General features: G+C 40.4%; 1 protein-coding gene across 2 annotated transcripts in view; it reads right to left on the bottom strand.

Annotated features, from left to right (window-relative positions):
* The window catches only part of sh3gl3a (SH3-domain GRB2-like 3a), an 86,859-nt gene extending 78,817 nt beyond the window's left edge, over window positions 1–8,042 (bottom strand). The window contains exon 1 of one of the 2 annotated variants that reach the window (XM_028823222.2): window positions 7,611–8,042. In XM_028823222.2, the coding sequence (XP_028679055.1) occupies window positions 7,611–7,655 (45 nt within the window). In that variant the 5' untranslated portion in view covers window positions 7,656–8,042. The remainder of the gene's footprint in view (window positions 1–7,610) is intronic. The other variant, XM_028823221.2, reaches the window with a different exon arrangement.
* Window positions 8,043–24,680: the final 16,638 nt, after the last annotated feature.

Here is a 24,680-nt window from a genome sequence, read left to right as displayed (position 1 = left end):
AGAAAGCATAAAAGGCCCTCGTTAGACAGACCAATTAAACAGTGTTTCAGGAACGAGACCTGTCTTATTGGGTTTGTTTTGATGACTAATATCATTATTAAACTAATTCTGTCATGTTTTTATTTTATGTCATTATTTCAGACAAAATGGACCTGTGAATCCTCAAGTTTTTTTTACATTTAAATGAATGTTAATAACTACATGTGTTTGCACTACAAAATTTAACCTCACAAAGCAAGGGAAGCCTGCATACATTTAACTTATTGATGTTATTTACATTATTTATTATTATTTACATTACAATCATTATTTACAAGTTATTGCATACATTTAGCTTATTGTTATTGTTATTCATTGTATTGCAGGGTGTTACAGCGGCTTCGGTTACTGACTCAAAGCTCTAGAGTCCTGAGGTTGAAACCTGGGACTGTCTTCATGGAGTCTGCATTTTGTGTCTGTATGGGGGTTTTCCTCTAGGTACCTCAGTTTTCTACCCATATCCCAAACAAAATCATGTTATACCAGCCATCAAATTTAAACTGGTTATGCAGGAGTATGCCTTGTGATGAACTGCTGTCCATGTCTAGAGATACTTCATACTTTATAGCCATTACTGTAAGGACAGGTTCCAGTACCAAGTGACCCAATACTGAATTAGAAAGATTTGATTTTAGCTGGAGAGTTTGACATTTCATTCAATGCTGGAGTATATATCAATGTTAACTATATTTTTAAGCTCATTTTTTAATCTTCCTGTGTTTCACTCTCATGTTTGGTCAAGTGAACACTCCTAGCTATGGGATATATCCTCAGAATGAGAGCTAGGGGAATTAGAATGATTATATTTCAGCTTGGGCGGCACGGTGGCGCAGTGGGTAGCGCTGCTGCCTCGCAGTTGGGAGATCTGGGGACCTGGGTTCGCTTCCCGGGTCCGCCCTGCGTGGAGTTTGCATGTTCTCCCCGTGTCTGCGTGGGTTTCATGCGGGTGCTCCGGTTTCCTCCCACAGTCCAAAGACATGCAGGTTAGGTGGATTGGCGATTCTAAATTGGCCCTAGTGTGTGCTTGGTGTGTGGGTGTGTTTGTGTGTGTCCTGCGGTGGGTTGGCACCCTGCCCAGGATTGGTTCCCTGCCTTGTGCCCTGTGTTGGCTGCCCCGTGACCCTGTGTTCGGATTCAGCGGGTTGGAAAATGGATGGATATTTCAGCTTGTTCTAAGGGCTGTAACAGGACTGACACTATTATTTCATATTTTGTTTTGTTTTTTCTTCACATTTGTCACTTAACCTGTTACAGGTCCCATTTTTATTTTGTAGTTTGTAATTAACAGCATTTACCAGACTTTTTATTATGAAGTTTATAATAAAATGAAGCACTCACAGAACCAGAGTTAAGAGAAAATTTCTCTCTCTGAATTTGGACATTTGATCAATTTGATCACTCTACAGTATTTTTCCAGTAATTTTCAGTGACAAACTTCATATACATAATCTTAGCAAGCTTAGTGCAGTCATGGTGTGCTCCCATCACTCTCGGTTGTGCAATCTGACATCCACAGCAACTCAGTCTGACCAGTCTGGGGCTCACCATGACAAAATCACACTGGTCTGATTCTGTCTAAACCCATTTGGCTGGGCTTGGTGTGTTAAAGACCTGACAAACATTGAGTGGTCACCCAGGAGCATAATGCATGCATAATGCAGCTAAAAGTCTACAGGAGAAGTTCATGTTTTAGACCTCACAAACAGAGAGACTCATCTGTTTCATACCCCATGTGGAACTCTACATACCTGGAAAGCATTTATACAGCACAATCAGGCGGCATGTTACTCACTGTCTGAAAAAGGGGCAAGCTTACAATGGAAATGGGAAACTGTGCTTCGTAGTCATCACAGAGTCATGTAGTTTCCCATCCCCTACAGTTTCTAGTCATGAAATCTGTCAGGCTAAGGGGACAAGTTCAGCCACCTCAGTCGTCAACTCTGACATCCCCTCTAACTAGAAGCAGTGTAATGTGACGCCAGCTAAAGGGGTAAACCCAAATGTTAGTCCCTGCCACTGACACACTGCTGATCCTAAGTAGGTTAAATGGAACTGTTACAGAAAGACTGAAACTTTTTTTTCTTATGCGCTCATTAGATTTTTAAATTGCACTTTGACAAAAAAAAATATGTATAGGATTTATGTGTTGAAAATATATTATAAACATTTTTTTAGCAGACACAAACATGAAGGTAGATGTCACTTACTGTAGGAAAAACTTTTTTTTGTCCTCTGTAAATTACAACAAGAATGCACATTCCAAGAGGATTATGATTCACAAAAAAATCATGAAAGTTATGCAGATTTACTGTATATACTAATAAACCTACAATCCTTTGTAATGTTAAGGTCTCAAGATGAAAAAAGATTTATATGATTTTCTTTAGTTTTTTTTTCTAGCGCGTATGTAACCACTAAAACAAACTTAACATTCAAGGTGTGAGCAGCTCCTAGGAAATAAATAAAATACACAGACATCAAAAAGATTAACATCCAAGCTGCAAGAAGACTTTAAAAATATTACTGGCTTGTAGACAAAGGTGTATAGAATGCTGTCTGACATACAGTACTAACATTAAAATAAATATATTTTCAAACGTAATTTTAAAGCTAAAGAACCTAAAGAGAATACAGAATATTTAAACTACAAAAAGAGATTTAAAAAACTGTAAGCAACGAGCTCTTATCATGCAATACAGTATATAATCAGATATAAATCCCATTTACACAACTGGCTTCATCAATGTGCTGCTCACTACATTTTTCATTTTCTAACACAAAGCAGAATTTGCAATAAGAATGATACGTCTATGAGGAAAAACACTCATCCACTATTACCAGCTTAGGCTTCTAGTGTATTTACCAAATTCATTATACAATACAAGGGCATTAGAGAAACTCTCACTAAACAAGCAGTGTAGCATAAATGCAAACACTAATAGACCACCCATATTGCCTAGACCACCCAAACCCGTGGGCACAGCAACGGCTCATTATTATCTAAACCCCACCAAACACATATGTGCACTGACTTTTTTAGGCACTGCCCTATCTATGAATTTCTGCTGTCACTTATGGAAGGCGTCTTGTGCCACTGAAAGCAGACACCACTATATGGTATGTGCAGTATTTGACTATCCTTTAATTATCCTTTAAATGATTTCAAAATAATATTAGAGAACTACACATACATTTCATATTTACAGATATTTACTTCGCAGACTCTTTTAACCAAAGTAACTTTCAACACTGGTCAACATAATCGAGTAAACATCAGTCTGGGGTACTGTTTAGGAACACGTGTTAAAGAATATGATTACAAAACTGATCATCATAAGTGAGGAGGTCAAAACAAAATGCAAGCTAGTTGCACATCAGCATTTGACAGAAAGTCACCAAAAAGGAGTCTTCAAATGATTCCTAAACACATTGAGGGAGTCAGATTTTTGAATGGAGGTTGCCAGCTTATTCCACCAGCTAGGAAGTACACAAGCTAAGAGTCTGGATTGAGATTTGATGCCATACAAAGGTGACATCACTAGAAGCCATTTATCAGCAGACCTGAGTGGGTAAGAAGACACAAAGGAAATCCCAAGCACCTTCATATATATTAATATATATATAGTACTGTGCAGAAGTTTTAGGCAGGTGTGAAAAAATGCTGTAAACAAAGAATGCTTTCAAAAATGGAAGTGTTAATCATTTATTTTCCATCAATCAACAAAATGCAGTGAATGAACAAAAGAGAAATCTAAATCAAATCAATATTTGGTGTGACCACCCTTTGCCTTCAAAACAGCATCAATTCTTCTAGGTACACTTACACACAGTTTTTGAAGGAACTCGGCTGGTAGGTTATTCCAAACATCTTGGAGAACTAACCACTGATCTTCTGTGGATGTAGGCTTCCTCACATCCTTCTGTCTCTTCATGTAATCCCAGACACACTCAATGATGTTGAGATCAGGGCTCTGTGGGGGCCATACCATTACTTCCAGGACTTCTTGTTCTTCTTTATGCTGAAGATAGTTCTTAATGACTTTGGCTGTATGTTTGGGGTCGTTGTCCTGCTGCAGAATAAATTTGGGGCCAATCATATGCCTCCCTGATAGTATTGCATGATGGATAAGTATCTGCCTGTATTTCTCAGCATTGAGAACACCATTAATCCTGACCAAATCTCCAACTCCATTTGCAGAAATGCAGCCCCAAACGTTCAAGGAACCTCCACCATGCTTCACTGTTGCCGGCAGACACTCATTATTGTACTGCTCTCCAGCCCTTCGACGAACAAACTGCCTTCTGCTACAGCCAAATATTTCAAATTTTGACTCATCAGTCTAGAGCACCTGCTGCCATTTTTCTGCACCCCAGTTCCTATATTTTCGTGCATACTTGAGTCACTTGGCCTTGTTTCCACATCGGAGGTATGGCTTTTTGGCTGCACCTCTTCCATGAAGACCACTTCTGGCAAGACTTCTCCGGACAGTAGATGGGTGTACCTGGGTCCCACTGGTTTCTGCCAGTTCTGAGCTGATGGCACTGCTGGACATCTTCCAATTTCGAAGGGTAATAAGCTTGATGTGTCTTTCATCTGCTTCACTAAGTTTCCTTGGCCGACCACTGCATCTACGATCCTCAATGTTGCCCGTTTCTTTGTGCTTCTTCAAAAGAGCTTGAACAGCACATCATGAAACCCCAGTCTGCTTTGAAATCTTTGTCTGGGAGAGACCTTGCTGATGCAGTAGAACTACAATGTGTCTTGTTGCTGTGCTCAATGTTGCCATGACATGAAACTGTCTTCCACAACCTTACCTTGGTAGCAGAGTTTGGCTGTTCCTCACCCAGTTTGAAGCTGTTTCTGTTTCAGTCAATGACTGTGTTTCAACCTACGTGTGACATTGATGATCATTAGCACCTGTTTGGTATAATTGGTTGATCAGACACCTGACTAGAATCCTACAAAATCCCTGACTTTGTGCAAGTGGACCTATAAGAACTGATGCTGGTTTGAAGGCAAAAGGTAGGAACACCAAATATTGATTTGATTTAGATTTTTCTTTTGTTCATTCACTTTGCATTTTGTAAATTGATAACAATAAACAATCATTATTTATATTTCTGAAAGCATTCTTTGTTTACAGCATTTTTTCACACCTGCCTAAAACTTTTGCACAGTACTGTATATACATGCATTCATATATAACTGTGTGTGTGTGTGTGTGGGTGTGTATATGTATATATACTTGCTGAGCAAACTGTTAAAAACATATGCATTTATGCTTATTCATGTGTCTATCTAATCAACCAATCATATGGCAGCAGCACAATGCAATGCATAAAATCATGCAGATACAGTTCAGGTGCTTCAGTTAATGTTCACATAAAATGACTAGAAAAGGGAAAAAAAGGTGATCTTGCTTATTTCGACCATGGCATAATTGTTGATGCCACTGGGGCTGTTTTGAGCATTTCTGTTTCTGTACGTGCAGATCTCCTGGGATTTTCACATACAAAAGTCTCAAGAGTTTACACAGAATGGTGCTGCAACTCTCAAAAACCATCCAGTGAGCGAAAGTTCCGCAGACGGAAATGCCTTGTTCATTAGAAATGTCAGAGAAGAATGGCCTGACTGGTTTGAGGTAGCAGAAAGGCTACAGTAACTCACATAACTTCTCTGTTCAACTGTGGTGAGCAGAAGAATATCTTGGAATGCACAATACGTCAGATCTTGAGGTGGATGGGCTGCAAGAGAAGAAGACCGATGTTGGGCTCCATTCCTATCAGTCAAGAACAGAAATCTGAGGCTGCAGGGGGCATAAGATCACCTAAACTGGACAGCTGAAGAGTTGGAAAAGGTAGCCTGATGTGATCAATTTTGATTTCTGCTGAGGCACACAGATGGTACAGTCAAACTTTGGTGTCATCTGCATAAATCCGGGCTCCCAATCTGGTGGTGGTGTAATGGAGTGGGGAATGTTACTTGGCACACTTTGGGCCCATTAATAAATTCAATTATTGCTTGAATGCCATGGTCTATTGGAGTATTGTTGATGACCGTGTGCATCCCTTCATGGCTACAATGTACCCATCTTGGCATGATAATGCTCCCTGTCACAAAGCAACAGTCATCTCATCTGGTTTAATGAACATGATGATGAACTCAGTGTCTTTCAGTGGCCTTCCCGCTCACCAGACCTAAATCCAATAGAACACCTTTGGGATGTGGTAGAGAGTCAGATTTACAGCATGACAAACTGACAAATCTGCAGGAATCACATAATGTAACCATGTCAACATTTAGATAGAACTTTATTTGTCCCCAGGGGGAAACATGGACTAGATACTCAAAGAAATGTTCCCAGCACCTTGTAGAATCACACCATGAAGAACTGAGGGTGATCTGAGAGCAAAATGAGTCCCTACACAATATTAGTATTGTGTGCCTAATAATTTGCACAGTGAATGTAGGTGCTGACACATTGACTACCCTGTAAGCAAGCATCAAGGATTTCAGCTTAACACATGTTGCTATACATACAAGGGTAGAATTGAAGCTTCTCTGAAACAGTCGGCACAAAAACGTTCTTTTTAAATATAAAATACACCAAAGCAACAGCCCAATTCTAATAATTCATTATACCCTGTCTGTTTCAGACAATCCAGTATGAATCCCCCATACAAATATATGCAAGTGAAAATGGAAGTTTCTCAATATCAACAGCCGTTTAAAACGATTCGATTGCAACACTCGCTCAAACTGGCTGCAAATATGAAGTCACCGAAGCCTTGCTTACCATTATAGGCAACGCTTTTTAATCGAACCGCATCTGCCTAAATCACAACGATCTCTAAATGCACTTAAAATCTAAATATATATGAAACACGATTGAAGCAATTAAATATGTCATTGCCACCCAGCATGCTAAAATTCTCGGCAAACATTTTTTTTGTAAACGAGCATTTAAAGCATGCAGTTTTCGATTATGCGTGGCTTTATTTTTACTTGGCACTCCAGAGTTAAGAAAGATGAAGCTTAGTGAATTCAAGAGCTTCTGGGCGGCGGCTTTTCGATTGGTTTTCTCTACTGATAGGTCTCTGTGCCAGAAAGGAATACTCAATTGTAGATGATTATTTTTTAAGATGAAGATCAATAGGATCTCGATCTTCAATTTTATGCAAAAAAAGTAACTACGGAACATGTTACTTTTCTTTTTACTCTCCTTCCGAGGCGGAAGACAACCCACTTCCTTAAATCTTACATCAACTAAAAAAAAAAAAAAAGTTTGAAGAAAGGCAACACAAATATGACGTGACACCTATGAGATTGGAACAAAAATCAAGTTACGCCAGCAACAATTGCAAAAAAAAAAAAAAAAACCAGGGGACCTTACTGGCTGTCACCTCGCTGCTAACCAGCCACTAGATCGTAGCGTGAAAGCAATGTAAGAGTAAATGCCGTTATGTGACAACAACGGTGCTCCACGACACAACGCACATAATCACGTAATACCACTACAATTTCAGCGTTTTACCGAAAACCCCAGTCAGAGGGGCGGTCGGCTTCTTACCTGAGTCGCTTTATGAAATTGTTTCTTCAAGCCGGCCACCGACATCCTCAATGGTGCTCAAAGGCGCTAATCGTTAAGCATCAATTGCAAGCTTAAAAATATAAAAACAAAAAAAAAAAGAAAGGGGAGGGGAAGGGATAGAGTGGACGAGATATGAAACTGTCAAGCGCCCCTGGCTTCCTACCGTTTCCTAGCAGCTCGTATCAGCCAAGGCGTACTCGCGTTACCGCTTTAACTGATATGCGAGTGACCGCCAGCAAGAGGATGGCGCGCGAGTGTGCGAGCGTGCGACGGGCAAAGGCTCAGAGCTGCATTAGACTGCTCATTGGCTAACCTACATTATTTGTATGCAAATGAAGGGTGACGACCGTAGCACGCTTTCTCATGACGCTCACCAGCGCCCGGACCGCCCCGCCAAAACCTCAAATGCCCGCGCACGTAAAAGGTAACCTAAGCGCACGCACATTGGAGCTTGGCGGACGGGATGGCCCTTGTTGAAAGAAACTGATGATAAAAGAAAAAACTGAAGAAAGTGCTTAATACGCTTCCAGGTTTGTCCCTTGAAAACAAAATTGAAAATCTGAGTATATGTGTTTTAAACCCCAGGAAAGCGTGATTTAAAACTTCTAGAATGTTTCAGCACCAGATTTTCAGTAGTACACGCAAATCGCGATAATCCGTTATTATAATATTCTCAGATTGTGGTTTAGAAAATGGCCCACATTTTACTGCCTTAAAGTTGAGAGTATGGACACTCGGGGTAGCCAAAGGCGCAATACCAAGACTTTTATTTTATTTTATAAAAATTTAACTAGGATTTAATTTGGATTCTGATTAGAGATAAGGGCATATGATTAGTTCGCAAGGATGTATTTGCTTATATTTCCTGTCTGAGCTGCAAAACGTAAACTGTAAGCAAGGAGTTCTGGGATAGATATGAATGTTAATTTCTATAAAAAGGCTTTTTACTCTAGGCAAAGAATTCTGGGAGATAGATAGATAGATAGATAGATAGATAGATAGATAGATAGATAGATAGATAGATAGATAGATAGATAGATAGATAGATAGATAGATAGATAGATTTTATTAATCCCAACTGGGAAATTGAGATGCATTCAGCAGGAGAAAAATAAAAACAAAGATACAGACCCACAAAACACGTACTACAAAGAATCAATCAAAATAAATAATAAATGTACGTTGTACAGAAATTTAAAAATGAACTTAAAGTGTATCAACATTTAGTTTGGGGTGTCGGAAGGAAGCATTTAACTGCTTGATAGTAGCAGACAGAAAAGACCCCCAGAGGAGCTTCTCAGCACACCGTGGTGGAATGCGCCTATGGCTAAAAGGGCTCCAAGAGAACACCCACTGATGCGGATAGAGAGGACTTTTCATGATGGGGTCCAGTTTTGCCACCATCCTCTTTTCCATAACAGCTTCAAGTGTGGCTAGGGATGAAGCAGGCTTTCCTGTTAAGTTTCTTCAGGCATTGTGCATCTTTTGAGCTCAAGCTGCTTCACCAGGAAACCACAGTGTAGAATTACTGTATACATAATAATATTTAAAGGAAGGAACAGCCAGAGAGTGACAAAAAGTGATCTCTGGGCCACCAGTTGGGCCACCCACTTTAAGTTATCCATATTCAGCAGGCACAAAAAAAAAAAAAAAAACAGACAAACCTGCTGCTTTCTCTGTCTTAAACCTATTATAGTGTAGAGCCATCTTTGAAAGCTCAGGGTCCAATTAGACGTCCTGGTTCTCCAGATTCACACTTTTAATGCATCTGACATTGAAGGGGTGTGGCCAAATCAGAGCGTTGTAGGTGGGGCTAGGTTTCAACACTGTGTTTTTCTCAGAACCGGAGTTGGGGAAGGAGAAAACATGGTTAGCAATGGCGCCCCCTCTCATCCCGGGGTGGAAATGCTTACCTCAACAGAGCCAGCAAGGTGGTCCCTAGGCACACATATATATACAATATATATATATATATTGTAGCAGTAGAGGCATGTGTCCACCTCTTGAACCCTCAGGTACCACTCCAAACACCAGGTAAAAGTCCAAGACTTCTTTATTTTTAAATAATCACGTGCACAAAGCACCCTCCACTCCACACTACTCATATAAACGATACACTCACAATAATACTCTTTCGTCCTCGCCCAGACACTTCGCCACCCTACCTCCCAGCTCAGCTCAGTGTCTGGGCTTTCCCAGAGTCCTTTTATATACCCTGACCCGGAAGTGTTCCTGCCCAACAGTCCACAATTCCTTATTCCTTCCAGGTCAGGGTAAACAGTCCTTTTCTTCAACCTGGAAGCACGTCATCTCTCCTGCTCACGTGACCAGGACGTACTTCCAGATTATAGGGCACATATGAGTCCACAGGCTTCCCACAGCGACTCCCAATGGTCCCCAAGGTATCCAGCAGGGCTGTGTATAAAAACTACATAGTCCATGAGGCCCTGCTGGAACTCGGGGCATGTCCATGCTGTTGGGAGAGCTCCTCCTGGCGGCCTGGGGGTGAGGGCCGGAATAGGAAGCCGGCAATCCACCACTATATATATATATATATATATATATATATATATATATATATATATACTGTATATATATATATATATACATATGTATGCAGGGTGGTCCAGATCTAATTATGCAATTATTGCATTGCACTAAAAGTTGCATAGTTAGATCTGGACCACCCTATATATATATATATATATATATATATATATATATATATATATATATATATATATATATATATAGTTGTGTCAAAAAATTAAAGAGATGTACTTGAATAAAAGCACAAATGAAATTTCTTTTTTCAATCATATATTCAACAAAAATATTGTAATAACTGGAATCAGTCAACAGGAGCAGATGCTCACTGTTTCACAGTAAAGTTTATTGCCACCATCTTTGTTTGTTATGGTTAAGTCCAGTTTAAGTCCAAACAACTCATACACCTTAATAAGTTAATACAATAAATCCCTTTAAAATACCCCATCTATTTATAAGAACTAGGGCACCTTATAAAAATAGGGTTCACTCTAAAAAGTATACAAAAAGTACACAAATCAACAACTACTTACTGAACATGCAATAATCCACATATAACTCTCCTCTGTTAAGTCAGTGGGTAACTGATGTCATATACTATTTGAAACTGGAAAAAATCAAATTCACACTTAGAGAATCTGTGTAGAACTTTTTCAAAACCTGGCAGGATCTAATCAATAACATTTTAGAATAAGCATTTAAAGCACTGAGGAATCAGATTCTCTCCCCATTTCTTTTTCTCCTCCATTTATCTTTATTTACTTATTAATTCATCTATTTACTTATTTTTACTAGCTTTAAGTTTTACTCTGCTGTTCATGTCCTCTTTCTCAGGAGTGGGGGTTGATTTGTTTTCAATCCTATTTTTGTAAAAATTTATCTATTTGTATGGAATGTAGTGTGATTGCAATAAAATTATTTAAAAAAATCCACATATAACTCATTACAAAGAATAAACTAATACAAACAACTCATCACTCCCACAATCATGAATACAAGAATATCACATTACATACACAGAACTCCTGTCCCCCTAGACATCTCAGACTTACTTAAAATCACCCCAAGTTTAAGTCAACCCCTCCCAAAAATAAAACACATTTCACTGTTTCAGACAGCATTCAGAAACCAATTTAAACCAAACTCCCCTTCTTTAATGGAAGCTACGATCTCCATGGAACCATGCTGTCTGTCCTTAAATGTTCAGCTTCACTTTAGACATAGACAGGGTGTCTTACCTGTGATCAGCTTAGTCCAAATTAGTTTAAGAGGATCAGTCCCAAAACCTTTAACAGTCTGGAATTTTCAGCTCAGCCAGATCACCTTTTCATCCATCTTTCTCAGCTATAATTTTAAATAACATGTTCTGCGCTTCAGTGCTTTCATCCCACACTTTAAATATTCTCCTTCAGCAAGAGTCATCATCTGCAGCATAATTACTCCAATTAATCAATCAGTCTTCCAGTTAATCAACATGTTCATTACAGTATCAACAGATGGTACTGCAATGGTCTACTAGGGAAAAAGTAAAGTACACCCTTGGACTCAGAGGCTGATATTGCCCCCCCTATAGCAGAAATGACTTCTTGCAGGTGTTTTGCATAACTGCCCACCAGTCTCTAGCACCAACTTGGTGACATTTTCGACCAGTCCTCCAGGCAAAATTCCTTCAGTTGCAAGATTTTTGTGGGTTTTCTTGCATTGTCTGCCCATTTAAACATTTCAAAGAGATTCAAATCAGTGTTTTAGTTTGGCCAGTCCATAACTCTCTAGTTCTTTAATTCTGAACCTTTCCTTAGTTGTTATCTGTATACGTCTCTCTGTTTAGCCTTCCCTAAATCTAGTCTCTCAGTCCCAGCTGCTGAAAACCAAACCCAACATATGATGCTTCCACCACCTTGTTTCAGCATTAGAATGGTATTGCATAGGTGATGAGTAGTGCCTGGTTTCCTCCAGAGATGGCGCTAATCTTGGTTTCATCAGACTAGCAAATCTTGTTTCTCACAGTCTGAGAGTCCTTTAGGTGCCTTTTTGCAAACTTCAAATGGACTTTCGTGTGATTTCTGTCTGGGCACTCCGTCATAAATCCCAGATTGGTGGAGTGTTGCAGCGATTGTTGTCTTTCAGGAAGTTTCTCCCATATCCACATCAAGTTCTTGGTCACTTCTCTTACCAAGGCCAATTCTCCCACGATTGCTCAGTTTACTAGCTTCAGGAAGAGTCATGGTTGTTCTAAACTTTTTCCATTTCTGAATTATGAAGGCGGCCTCACTCTTAGGAACCTTCAATGCTGCAGGGATTTTTTGTAACCATCTCCAGATCTGTGACACAATCCTGCCTCTAAGCTCTGCCAACAATTCCTGTAACCTCATAGCTTGGGTTTTGCTCTAATTCACGTGCCTTTCCTAATCAGTCCAGTCAATTAAATTGACCACAGGATAAACTCCAATCGTGATATAGAAACGTCTCAATGATGATCAGTAGAATGGAATGCACTCTGAGGTAGCATTAGCAGCCTGGCTGAAGTTAAGTGAGCCTCTGCTGAGCAAACTAGTGAAGATCTTGCCCTGATTGAGGAGCAGCTTTTGAAGCCTTTGGCCATTTTTGCCTTGGAGGAAATCATATCATGACAGTAAAGTGATGAGCAATTAAATCTACAACACAATAAAGTATCCAGAAAGGGAATACTTTCTTGAATACACTATTCACCACCATTCCAAAAAAGTATAAACTAATACCAAATGTGATAATAATTATAGTTTATGACAGCAAATAATTAAAGTATCAGAACAACAAGACCATGGTTCACGTCCTTGGTCCTCCCTGAGTGGGTTTCCTCCAGGTGCTCTAGTTTACCCTCAATGTTTGTGATGAGGATGGCATGGTAGTACAGTGGTAGTGCTGCTGCTTTGCAATAAGGAGACCAGGGTTTGGGTCCTTCCTACGTGGAGTTTACTTCAGTGCACTGATTTCCTTCCACTATGACCAAAGACAAGCAGGTTAGGTGAATTGATGACACTAAATTGACACACAATTGCCTTGTGATGAACTGGCGTCCTGTCCAGGATTTGTTTCTGCCTCACACTGTAACCACAAAAGGGAAACCACTGAGTCCCACACCAAGACACCACACTTTTTTAGAATACAATAAGATATATGTATTCTCCCAAATCACCTCTTCAAAAATCAGTTGCAAAGGATGGTGAATTCCACAATTATACAAAAAAAAAAACCTTCTTCCTTCCATCCTCTGCTGAGTGTTGCCCCCTAACTCTGACTCCCTGATGTGAGTCAGCGGACCCCTTTTATGTCACACCCGGGAATGCTTCTGGTGTCACACTGCGTCTTTGAGGAACCATTTCCAAGCCATAGAAAAAGTAAGAAAGTCCCTCATTGACAGCACCCTCTATTAATCCCCAGGGACCCCAACAGGGCACTTCTGGACTCCAAGTTCCAAGCACCCCTGTGGGTGTCCTAATTGAGTCACCATATGTGGACTACTGCCACCTAGTGTATAGGGGATAGAACCAATCCCAATCCTCGTTTTTTCTTAGTTCGTCCCTTAAAACATACAAATTTATTTTCTTGTTCTGTTGGCCAATCCGCTTGCGTCGTTGCGCTGGCCTCCCATCTGGGTAAAGGAACAGCACCAGATGCCCGTTCTCCTGCTACAGCACCCTATGCTAGCCATTGCTACCCTGATCTGGATTAAGTGGGTTAGAAAATGACATGACATTTGGTTTTCATGATGTGTTGAACATAATTTCAGGAAGTTTTTAATTAAATTAGAAATAAATATTTTTTTTTGTATGTAAAACAAATCAGCTTTCCAACTTACTTAACAGCAAAAGAAGAGAATCACCTTTTTAGCTGTGTTGTCCAGATTTCTCTGTTTTCCAGATAGTTAGACAGAAAGCTGTGGGGGCTGGCGGAGAAGAAAAATGTCAGACTCTTTGTACACTAATGTTTTGTTCTTATCTCCTAATCTTTTACCACAGATTTTGTGTGAATGTGTTTCAGTTTCCTGTCCATGAAGTAAAATCAAGATCTGATCCACTTTCTATCCTATAAATAACTGAATTGGGATGTGATCAGAAAGTTTTCTGGAGTTCCGCTTCCATGTCAGGAATTCGGGTCTCTCCAGGGAGCACATTGTTCTCTAGCATTCTTAGTGGTTTCCTTAGGTGGGTGGAACTGGTCACTGAAGCTTCAGAGATGGAAACAAATACAATCTTAAGATCTAAGTCATGTCTTTTTGTCATTTTTTTTCCCAAGCATTTTGGTGGACATGTCACAGAAAGTTGTAACAAGGCAGAAGATGGAGTATATACAGTAGAAGGAGTCCATATACTATGCAAGTGAACTCACAGAGTATTAAATGAAATAAACTACCTGAAAGCGTACAAGAGGTGATTCCCTCTTTTTTCCTTCTCTCTGTCCATACTGAATCCTTGGTGATCAGGCTGATGTTTGATGGCTGCATCATTAGATAGAGACGGGCCATAGATCTCATTTTCTTCTCATTTACTAATATGAAGAGGAAGAAGACGACAGTCAGTAGCTTTTTGGCTTAAGGTCCTCCCCACAGTTGATCACATACGTATTATTTAATAGATGTACCTTAGGCATCTATGACAGCCTTGAGTCTGTGTGCACAGATCTTTCTCTGTTGGTCAGCTTTGCACATCTGGACTCTTCCAATTTTCCCCGATCTATCAGGTGTCACGCAGATCTTGAGTGAACAGTCCGGCCATCATTTCTCAATTGGATTGAGACCTGGACTCTGACTCTGCCACTTCAGAATATTCCTGTATTGCTTTGGCTCTGAAGTATGCTTAAGGTTGTTGTCTTGCTAGAAAACAAATCTTTTCCCAAGTCTCATGTTTCCTGCTGCAGAGAAGCATCCCCACAACCTGTTGCTGCCACCACTATGCTTCATGGTAGGCATGGCGTATTTTTGATAATGTGCATTCTACGATGGAGTTTAGTCCGATTGGCAAAAAGCTCAGTTTTTTAGAACCTTAGAACCTTCTTCCAGCTGACTTCAAAGTCTCCCACATGCCTTCTCGGAAACTCTAGACAAGATGTCCTGTGTGTTTTGTTCTCCCATTAAACTCCAACTGGTGAACCCCCCAGGCACAGTTGTTGTCTGCACAGTCTCTTACACTCTTATCCACTGTAGCTTGTGACTCCTTCAGAGGTCTCAGAGGTTTCTTGGTGGCCTCCCTCACTCATTTTCTTTTCTTTTTTTTTTGTGAATAGCCTGCTTTAGCAGCTTTACCGCTGTGCCATATTCTTTTCATTTCTTAATAATTTATTTAACTGGTGTGATATAAACCGGATATCAGCAAGCCCCAAACCCTGGCACGAACACACACAGAGTCCCAGGTTCAAACAACGGATGGTTTATTCATTCAAAATACACAATGCCTCCACAAGTTAACAAAAGCGCAGGTCTCTCTCCACAATCCAATTCATCTCCAAAATTCCCCTCACCACCGCACTGCCCTCCTCCAGTTGAGTGTTGCTCCACATTCTCCCATCTTCGACTCACCTGGACAAGAGAGTGTGGTCCCTTTTATTAAGGACTCAGGATTACTTCCGGTGCCAGGTCCACTGCCCGAAGGAAGTACTTCAGGGTCATACAGAAGTCCAATTTTAGGGACAGTATCTCCAGACAGTGCATTCTTGTGGCAACCATGGTCCCCAGCAGGGTGTATTGTTGGACTACATCTCCCATCATTCCCTACTGGTTCCCAAATGGGTGCCGATACGGAGGTCTGCTGCCATCTCCTGTTCTGGGTGAATAAAACGTCCCCAGCAATATCTTCCACTTCTGATGGGCTGTCTGTCCAACTCCTCCAGCCGTCACTTTTCGGGTCAGACTCCTTCTTTCCTCTTGGTCAGGATGCTCATCTGTCTGTTAGGAACCTCCCATCTGGGTAAGAAGCCGTCCCCTTTTTCTGGTCGGGATGCCCATCCAGCCTGTGTGGCATTTACACTGGATATTCTGTGACTTGGATATTTTCTTGTCTCCATTCCCTTACTTATGCTTTTTCACTTAGTTACTTGGAGTGTCCTTTTGTCTTCATTGTTTAGGTTAGACCACCATACTGACTCACCAGCAGTGGGCCCATCCAGATGAGGTGCAATCAACAATCAACTGAAACCCCAGACATTGAACTAACTCTGTGACTTCTAAAACCAATTGGTTGCACCAGTGGTGATTTAGGGGAGATGTATCAAAGGGGGTGAATACTTATGTGGTCAATTATTTTGTACTTTACATTTGTATTTCATTTAGACTTCCTTACAGATATCTATGTTTACTTTGAAATTAAGAGGTCATCCCTGTTGATTGGTGTCAAAGGCCTACTCAAAATGGAAAATGGAGCCTAAAGAGAAATGCAATTCCATAGGGAAGGACTGAGGCTACCAAGTCTCTTATATATATATATATATATATATATATATATATATATATATATATATATGTATGTATATATATATTTATTTATTTTTTTCCATTGACTTTGCTTTTCAAGGCATCAGTACCTGAGTAACTGATTGTAATTGGTGGTCCCACCTTAACAAGGGGTGAGGTGTAAGCCAAACTATGACAGTTCCAATGTTAATACAAAAAAACATGTTAAATTTTATCACTTGTTCCAGACGGGTGCTTCACAAAATGTTCTCATAACGTGGCGTTTGTTCTTGGATCAGATGGACATTATGACATCACACTCTGGCATGTGTGCAGCTGTGCCAGGGGTTCTAGTGAGGACCTGCAGTCACCCTATGGTAGGACTTGATAAAACAGACATTTCAGCAGCATCGTAGTTACCAGGCCATACTTCAGCTTAATTCGACTCATTTGTAATTGTTTGTGGTCATTACAAAGCAGGGGTCCCAAACTCTGAGCCTGGAGGGCCTCTGTGGCTCTAGGTTTTCATTCTAACCCTTTCTTTAATTAGTGACCTGTTTTTGCTGCTAATTAACTTCTTTTGAATTCTTTTAATGCAGTGTTTCCCAACCTGGGGGCACACTGCGGCTACAGGTTTTTATTCCAGCCAGCTTCTGTTTTTAATTGGACTCCTGGGCTAATTATGTGATGTGTTATTTCCCAAGTTTTGTGTTTTGGGAACAGTATAGAAATTAGAAAACTAAGTTTGGTAAAAATATATTATATATATATATATATATATATATATATATATATATATATGTGCCAAGCAGTTATATGAGAATAATGTATTTTTTTGTGTTTAACAATATTTTCATCTTGATTTTCATTCTACTTTTCTAGATGTTCTAATTGTTTTATTAATCCATTATTTACTAATTAGTGGGTCTGTTGCTAAAGTACTTGCAGCCTTTGATTATTCCGTGTTGTTTGCCAGCGTGTCTGCTCTGCTCATTTTAATTGTCATTAATAACATCCAACAAAGTGGAAAAACTGCACAGAGAAAGGGCAAAATATAATGAAATCAACAAAAGAGAGTTAAGCATTTAAATCTATAGCAAGAGCAGAAATATTTCTAAATGTCTTATAAATGTAAAAATCATGCTGCTGTGCTCTTCTGAATGTACAATAAAAGAAATGAGATCAGTGCTCTCAGGTGTTGTCACTGATTAGGAATCTAGTTGGAACAAAAACAGTGTGCCCCCAGGACTAAGGTTGGGTAACACGGATTTAATGGAATTGCTCTTGAAGACTCAGACCCTTTAGTTGTTTCTTTTTCCTTAATTAGCAGCCAAACAATAATGAGATACCAAATGAGCCAAAATAGGACCGGAAACCGTGTCCATCATACAGTATCTGAAAACAAAGAAAGGTGAAGGTCTCTGGAATGCTTTTTAACATTTTAACAAGAGAAAATCAACAATTTCAGAAATGTATGCTGTTGCACAATGAATGCAGCAACAAGCCACGGAATTAAAGAACATGTTTAATTAACAGCAAGAATCGGCACCTAATTAAGCAACTGGTTGGAGTTTGCAGCCCTGACTTAGTTGGTCTTCTTTTGGTTTACTCACTTCACATTTCCTTTCTGCTTGGGTGCCATGGGTCCTGTTCAGCCTATATACATCGGACTTCCAATACAACTCAGAGTCCTGCCACATGCAAAAGTTCACTGACAACACAGCTATCGTGGGCTACATCAGGAGTGGAACCTAATCAAGGACTTTGTTAAATGGTGCGACTCAAACCACCTATAATTGAACACCAGCAAAACCAAGGAGCTGGTGGTGGATTTTAGGAGGCCCAGGCCCCTCACAGACCCCGTGATCGTCAGAGGTGACTGTGTGCAGTGAGTGCAGACCTATAAATATCTGGGAGTGCAGCTGGATGATAAACTGGACTGGACTGCCAATACTGATGCTCTGTGCAAGAGAGGACAGAGCCGACTATACTTCCTCAGAAGGCTGGCGTCCTTCAACATCTGCAATAAGATGCTGCAGATGTTCTATCAGACGGTTGTGGCGAGCGCCCTCTTCTATGTGGTGGTGTGCTGGGGAGGCAGCATTAAGAAGAAGGACGCCTCACGCCTGGACAAACTGGTGAGGAAGGCAGGCACTATTGTAGGCATGGAGCTGGACAGTTTGACATCTGTGGCGGAGTGATGGGCGCTGAGCAAACTCCTGTCAATCATGGAGAATCCACTGCATCCACTGAACAGACAGAGGAGCAGCTTCAGCGTCAGACTGCTGTCACCGTCCTGCTCCACTGACAGACTGAGGAGATCGTTCCTCCCACACACTATGCGACTCTTTAATTCCACCGCCATAGGTAAGCGTTAACATTATACAAAGTTACTGTCTGTTATACCTGCCTCGCACTCTCCACCTTGCACTTTTTAACTTGCACTGTGTTTTTATCACTCTTTAATTAATATTGTTTTTTTATCAGTATGCTGCTGCTGGAGTATGTGAATTTCCCCTTGGGGATTAATAAAATATCCATCTATCTATCTATTTAAGGAAAAAAATGAAGCAATTCAGAGGAATGATGAAGAAATTCAGGGGAACAACTCTTAAAATGAATTCAAAAGAAGTTAATTTGCAGCAAACACAGTTCATTAATTAAGAAAAGGGCTCAGATGAACACCTCCAGGACCGGATTGGGAGACCCAAGTTATAAAGTATCTGTTTCAATAAAGCAGGGGTGCCAGACTCCATCCTGGAGGGCCACAGTGGCTTCTGGTTTTCATTGTAACCCTTTTCTTAATTAGAGACATGTCTTTTGCCGCTAATTATTTTCATTTAATTGATTTGCTATTTAAGAACCAGGCGTCTAAAATCAGGGGTGATGAACGTCGGTCTTAGAGGGCGGCAGTGGCTGCAGGTTTTTGGTCCAACCCAATGGCTTCATGGGAAGTCATTTGTTGCTGATGAAACATTTATTTCTCAAATTTTCATTCTAGTGGTCTCACTTGCCGGGTGCGCTTCCCGGGTCCTCCCTGCGTGGAGTTTGCATGTTCTCCCCGTGTCTGCGTGGGTTTCCTCCGGGCGCTCCGGTTTCCTCCCACAGTCCAAAGACATGCAGGTTAGGTGGATTGGCGATTCTAAATTGGCCCTAGTGTGTGCTTGGTGTGTGGGGGTGTGTGTGTGTGTGTCCTGCGGTGGGTTGGAACCCTGCCCAGGATTGGTTCCCTGCCTTGTGCCCTGTGTTGGCTGAGATTGGCTCCAGCAGACCCCCGTGACCCTGTATTCGGATTCAGCGGGTTGGAAAATGGATGGATGGATGGATGGTCTCACTTGTTAAGATTTTGAATCCTTAATTGCTTATTTTAGTTTTAAAAAGCTTCATTCACTGTTATTAATTCATCCTTATTAGTAATAAGATGCAAACCAAGACAAGCCGAAAGAACCAGCAGTTCTCCATTTAGTTTGTTTCCTTTTCCTCCCGTGCGGAGGATTTGATTTACTAAAGTACTCAGAAGTAAACTGAAGAGAAAGTGAAGAAATGAAAATGACTCATCTGTTTTGGGCTTCATTTCATTTGGATGATATCATTAGAAAGGGGGAAAAAATCAGTGACTTAAGAATGACCTGACATTGCAGAGGTAACGCTAACAAGTCATGATATTAAATAAGACCAGTTATTGCCAAGGATTGCTTTCTAATTAAGCAACTAAGAGGGAATAAAAACCTGCTGGCACTGTGACCCTCCAGAACTGACTTTGATCATCCTTACAGTAAAGTGTTTATAATTAAATAAATACAAAAACAAATATGAAATACAGTACTGATATGCATAAGCATAATCTTTGTTGTTCAAGTACAGTTTACATTTCTCCCACATCCCCAAAAATCTGCTAGCAAATTAACTGGTGATTCCAGAATGATCCCTCTGGTGGACTGGCATGCTGTCCTGGTCTGCTTCTCGCCTTGCGTCCAATTCTGACCAACTGTAACGTTAAAGTCTAATCTTAAGCACGGCCGAGATGAAAAGGATTCGACTGGTTATTTAAAAAGTGAGGATTTGGCGCCCCCTTGTGACATAACTCGTTTTTGTTAGTTTTATTAGTTAACCGCCCTATTCTGAAACTGGGAATTGAATTTTAAATTGATGATGTGGATTCCATTTTAATAAGAAAAAGTCAAACCGAAGAAAGATAAGTATGCCACATGTATAAAAATATAAACAAAATTTAATTGTAATTAGTTTTTTTATTGTTCGTTTTTTTAACCAAGTCATCCGGATTATGTTCTTAGAGGGCCTTTGCCTATCCCAGTACAAATGGGAGCGATGGAAGAAAGCCAGAAGAAGCCCACTCAGACAGAGACTAAGCTAGGGTCTGAAACCAGTTCTCTCACCGGCCAAGTTTCAGCGTAAAGGAACTCCAGTCTTTATTAAGTGGTGGCCCTGAGGCTAGTGATCTGCAATGGCATTCTGAAGGTTTCCGGTTCGAATCCTGTAAATGGCAATAGGGACTCTGCTCTGTTGGGCCCGTTGAGCAAGGCCCTTAACTTTCAATTGCTGAGCGTTTTGAGTAGTGAGAAAAGCGCTATATAAATGCAAAGAATTATTATTATTAAGCATATTTAATACATTGGCGGTCGAAGCCCATATGCAGTTCGGGTTCCCTCGGTGTCCGGAGAGCGCGCCGCTTGAGTTTCGTAAACGGTGCCCCTCGGATGAGAGTGAACTCTCCCCACCGCAGAACCTTTATTTTCAGGAAACAGCTTGTGTATAATGTAGACCCTGAGCTACTTGTGGTCGTCCCCGATGACTTTCGTGTCTTTCTGCAAAATGTGCGACGTGGAAAGAGGAGTGATGCAGAGCGTAGAGAGGTGCGTTCGAGAGTTCATGGTGGACCCCCGCACCTTACGGCATCAGTGCCTTTTGGACTCCGTTGAGGGAAAATGGTTACTTTGGTTGCGCGGCAGCTATGAAGAGTGATGCAGTGCGAAGTGAGATGCGACCGGGGAGTTCATGAGAGAACCCCGCACCTTTACTGCTTCAAAGTCATCTCGAGTTTACTCGGGGGTTATTGCTTTGAGCTACATCATTTGTATGAAAATGTGCTATATAAATAAATGTTGTTGTTGTTATTACTTCGATGCGGTGCATTGCGGCGCTCCATCTATGAAGAATGCAGTGCAAAATGCAGCGCACCATCATCACTGATAACTCTTCAAAGTCCAACTCCAAACTACTAACAGATTTGTAATATTGCGCCATGCTTGTGGTCAACCAATCGGGACCACTCATCGCCCAAGCCCCACCCACAACAGTTCCTGGTAGAATGAAAACAACAACAACATTTATTTATATAGCACATTTTCATACAAAAAGTAGCTCAAAGTGCTTTACATAATGAAGAGAAGAAAAATAAAAGACAAAATAAGAAATTAAAATACGACATTAGTTAACATAGAAAGGAGTAAGGTCCGATGGCCAGGGTGGACTGAAAAAACAAAAAAAAACAAAACTCCAGAAGGCTGGAGAAAAAAAATAAAATCTGTAGGGGTTCCAGGCCATGAGACCGCCCAGTCCCCTCTGGGCATTCTACCTAACATAAATGAAATAGTCCTCTTTGTAGATAGGGTTTTTCACGGAGTCACTTGATGCTGATGGTCATACAGACTTCTGGCTTTTAATCCATCCATCATTGTTGGGACATCATGGTGCACATACACTGGACCAAAAAAAGAATCAGATGTACCAGGACCTACAAATGGCCATAGGGATGGTACGAAAGTTCCTGAGTTTCTAAAAAGTCCCTGAAAAAGGTTCCTGCTGTGAGAAAGCGCCTATAGCCTATGTCAACTAATGGATTCACGGATCTGGTAGACCGATTCCTCTAAGGTTATTTAAAAGAGCAGGATACAGGGTAATTGTTACGTTCATTTTTTTTAAATAAGTAAATGAGATAGAGGTGGAAACTGAACAGATAATATCTTTGTCACCACACCGCGCTGCCTATTAGTCTCACATGCTTTGGAGAACACCAGGCGACTGCAAGCCAATGAAGACTCCTAATGCCTATAGAAAGAAAATGATTTATGTTTACTTGCTTAGCTGATGCATATATCAAAAATGACTTACAGAAGAGGTCATCATAATCAAGTAAACATCATTGTGAGAGACTGTTTGTGAACAACTGTTACAGGGCAAGTTCACAAAATTGATCATCACAAGTTAAGAGCTCAGAACAAAACACACGTCTCACTACACTTCCTTGGTTACAATCAGTTAGAGAGAAATTCACCAAATAAAAGAGTCTTCAAACACTTCTAAAACACATTAAGAGAATCAGGAGCTATGCATGAAAAGAATCTGGGTTGCGATTTGATGCCACGCAGAGGTGGCATCACCAGGTGCTGTTCATCAGCTGTGTCTCCATATACATAGGTGTTGATGTGTTGACTTCTCTATAGGCAAGTATAAAGGAATTAAACTCAATACTTGCTGCTACAGGAAGAAAATGTAATGATCAGAAAGGAGGAGTGACATGTGCTCAGCTCAGCTGGTTGAAAACCAGAAACCATCTGCAGCGGCTGGGTGGCACATGCTGGAACTCCTGCCAGCAGAGAGTTTCAGTAGTCCAGACGTAACAAGAAATTGTGCTGTGTACTCTGTCAGATATGGTCTGAGCTTGTTGATATTGAATAGACAGTTATGACATGATCAGTGAAGGACCGTTGCTCATTGATTACCACTCCAAGGTTGAGTACAGACGTGACTGGTGTTAGCAATAGTGACCTGAGCTAAACAGAAATGGTGAGGAGACGAGCTGGGATAAGAAGGAGGCCCATCTTTGCCAGGTTGAGAAGAAAGTGTCCTTTCATTTCATCCAGGTTGGATGTTATGGCCCATCACAGCCTGTTCATTCTGGCCTCCTAATCATCTCCTGTCCCATATTGGCTATCTCACCTCTTCACCATCTCATAACTAACATGCTGTGAGCTATATATCTATTAGATAGATAAAGTGAAATGATCTATCTATCTATCTATCTATCTATCTATCTATCTATCTATCTATCTATCTATCTATCTATCTATCTATCTATCTATCTATCTATTGTCACACACGAGCGCATGGGGAGCAGCTTAAGGACCAATGCAACAATGCGACAAGTCGTGCCAGAGGACAATGGCGAGGTACTAACCTCTCTCTCTCTATTTCCTCAGAAAAAATCGCACCCGGATGACTCCAAGAAGCGCAACACTTCTGGGTCCCTTTCTTTATTCTGGCCCCCCTTTGATGATGTCAGCTACCCATCCACCACCACGTTTTCCCAGTATCCCACTGTTTTGATTTCCGGTCCACCTCCATAAATTGTCCGTCTACCCGCCATTCTATGTCTAATGATTTGTACTGATTATTTTGACCTTTCTTACAGTATACAGGGCCTAAAACACCCAAACCTTTATGAATTTGTGGTTTCTCTTTATTACACTATCTATCTATCTATCTATCTATCTATCTATCTATCTATCTATCTATCTATCTATCTATCTATCTATCTATCTATCTATCTATCTATCTATCTATCTATCTATCACAATGTAATACTTTCGTGTCCTACCATCTATACACACATTTGCCCTTATAAAACAATAATGTGCTCCCATGTCAGTGGTTTTCAAGTTCAGTCCTGGTGGTCCGCCTATGCCCGCTATTTTTTGTTCAAGACAATTTTACAATCAGTGAGTCATTTGTGCCTTTTATTGATCTCATAATTTCATCATCTAGCCTTTTTACTTCTGTTATTTTTCATTCAAAAAACTGGAGTAGTGTGAGATTTATATTTGAAAGAAATTAAGAGTTTTTTTGTAGTTCTGGACACCTCTTTAAATATTTCACTCTGTTTCATTATTTTTTTTTTAATTCACTTTTGTATAGTGTTTGCTCTCATATTTCTGTCTGAATACTCACAGTTAATAGCAAGGGCAGACACTACAGAAGAAAACAAAAATTCTAAAAGGCAGCTGCTACTTCAGTGTTACCCACTTGTGTGATTATTCCAAATTTTAAGAATAAAAAAA

Source organism: Erpetoichthys calabaricus, chromosome 17 (genome assembly GCF_900747795.2).
Source record: "Erpetoichthys calabaricus chromosome 17, fErpCal1.3, whole genome shotgun sequence".
NCBI classification, from domain to species: Eukaryota; Metazoa; Chordata; class Cladistia; order Polypteriformes; family Polypteridae; genus Erpetoichthys; species Erpetoichthys calabaricus.
Note: the sequence above shows the minus strand (reverse complement) of the source record. Positions and strands in the feature narration are given on the sequence as shown.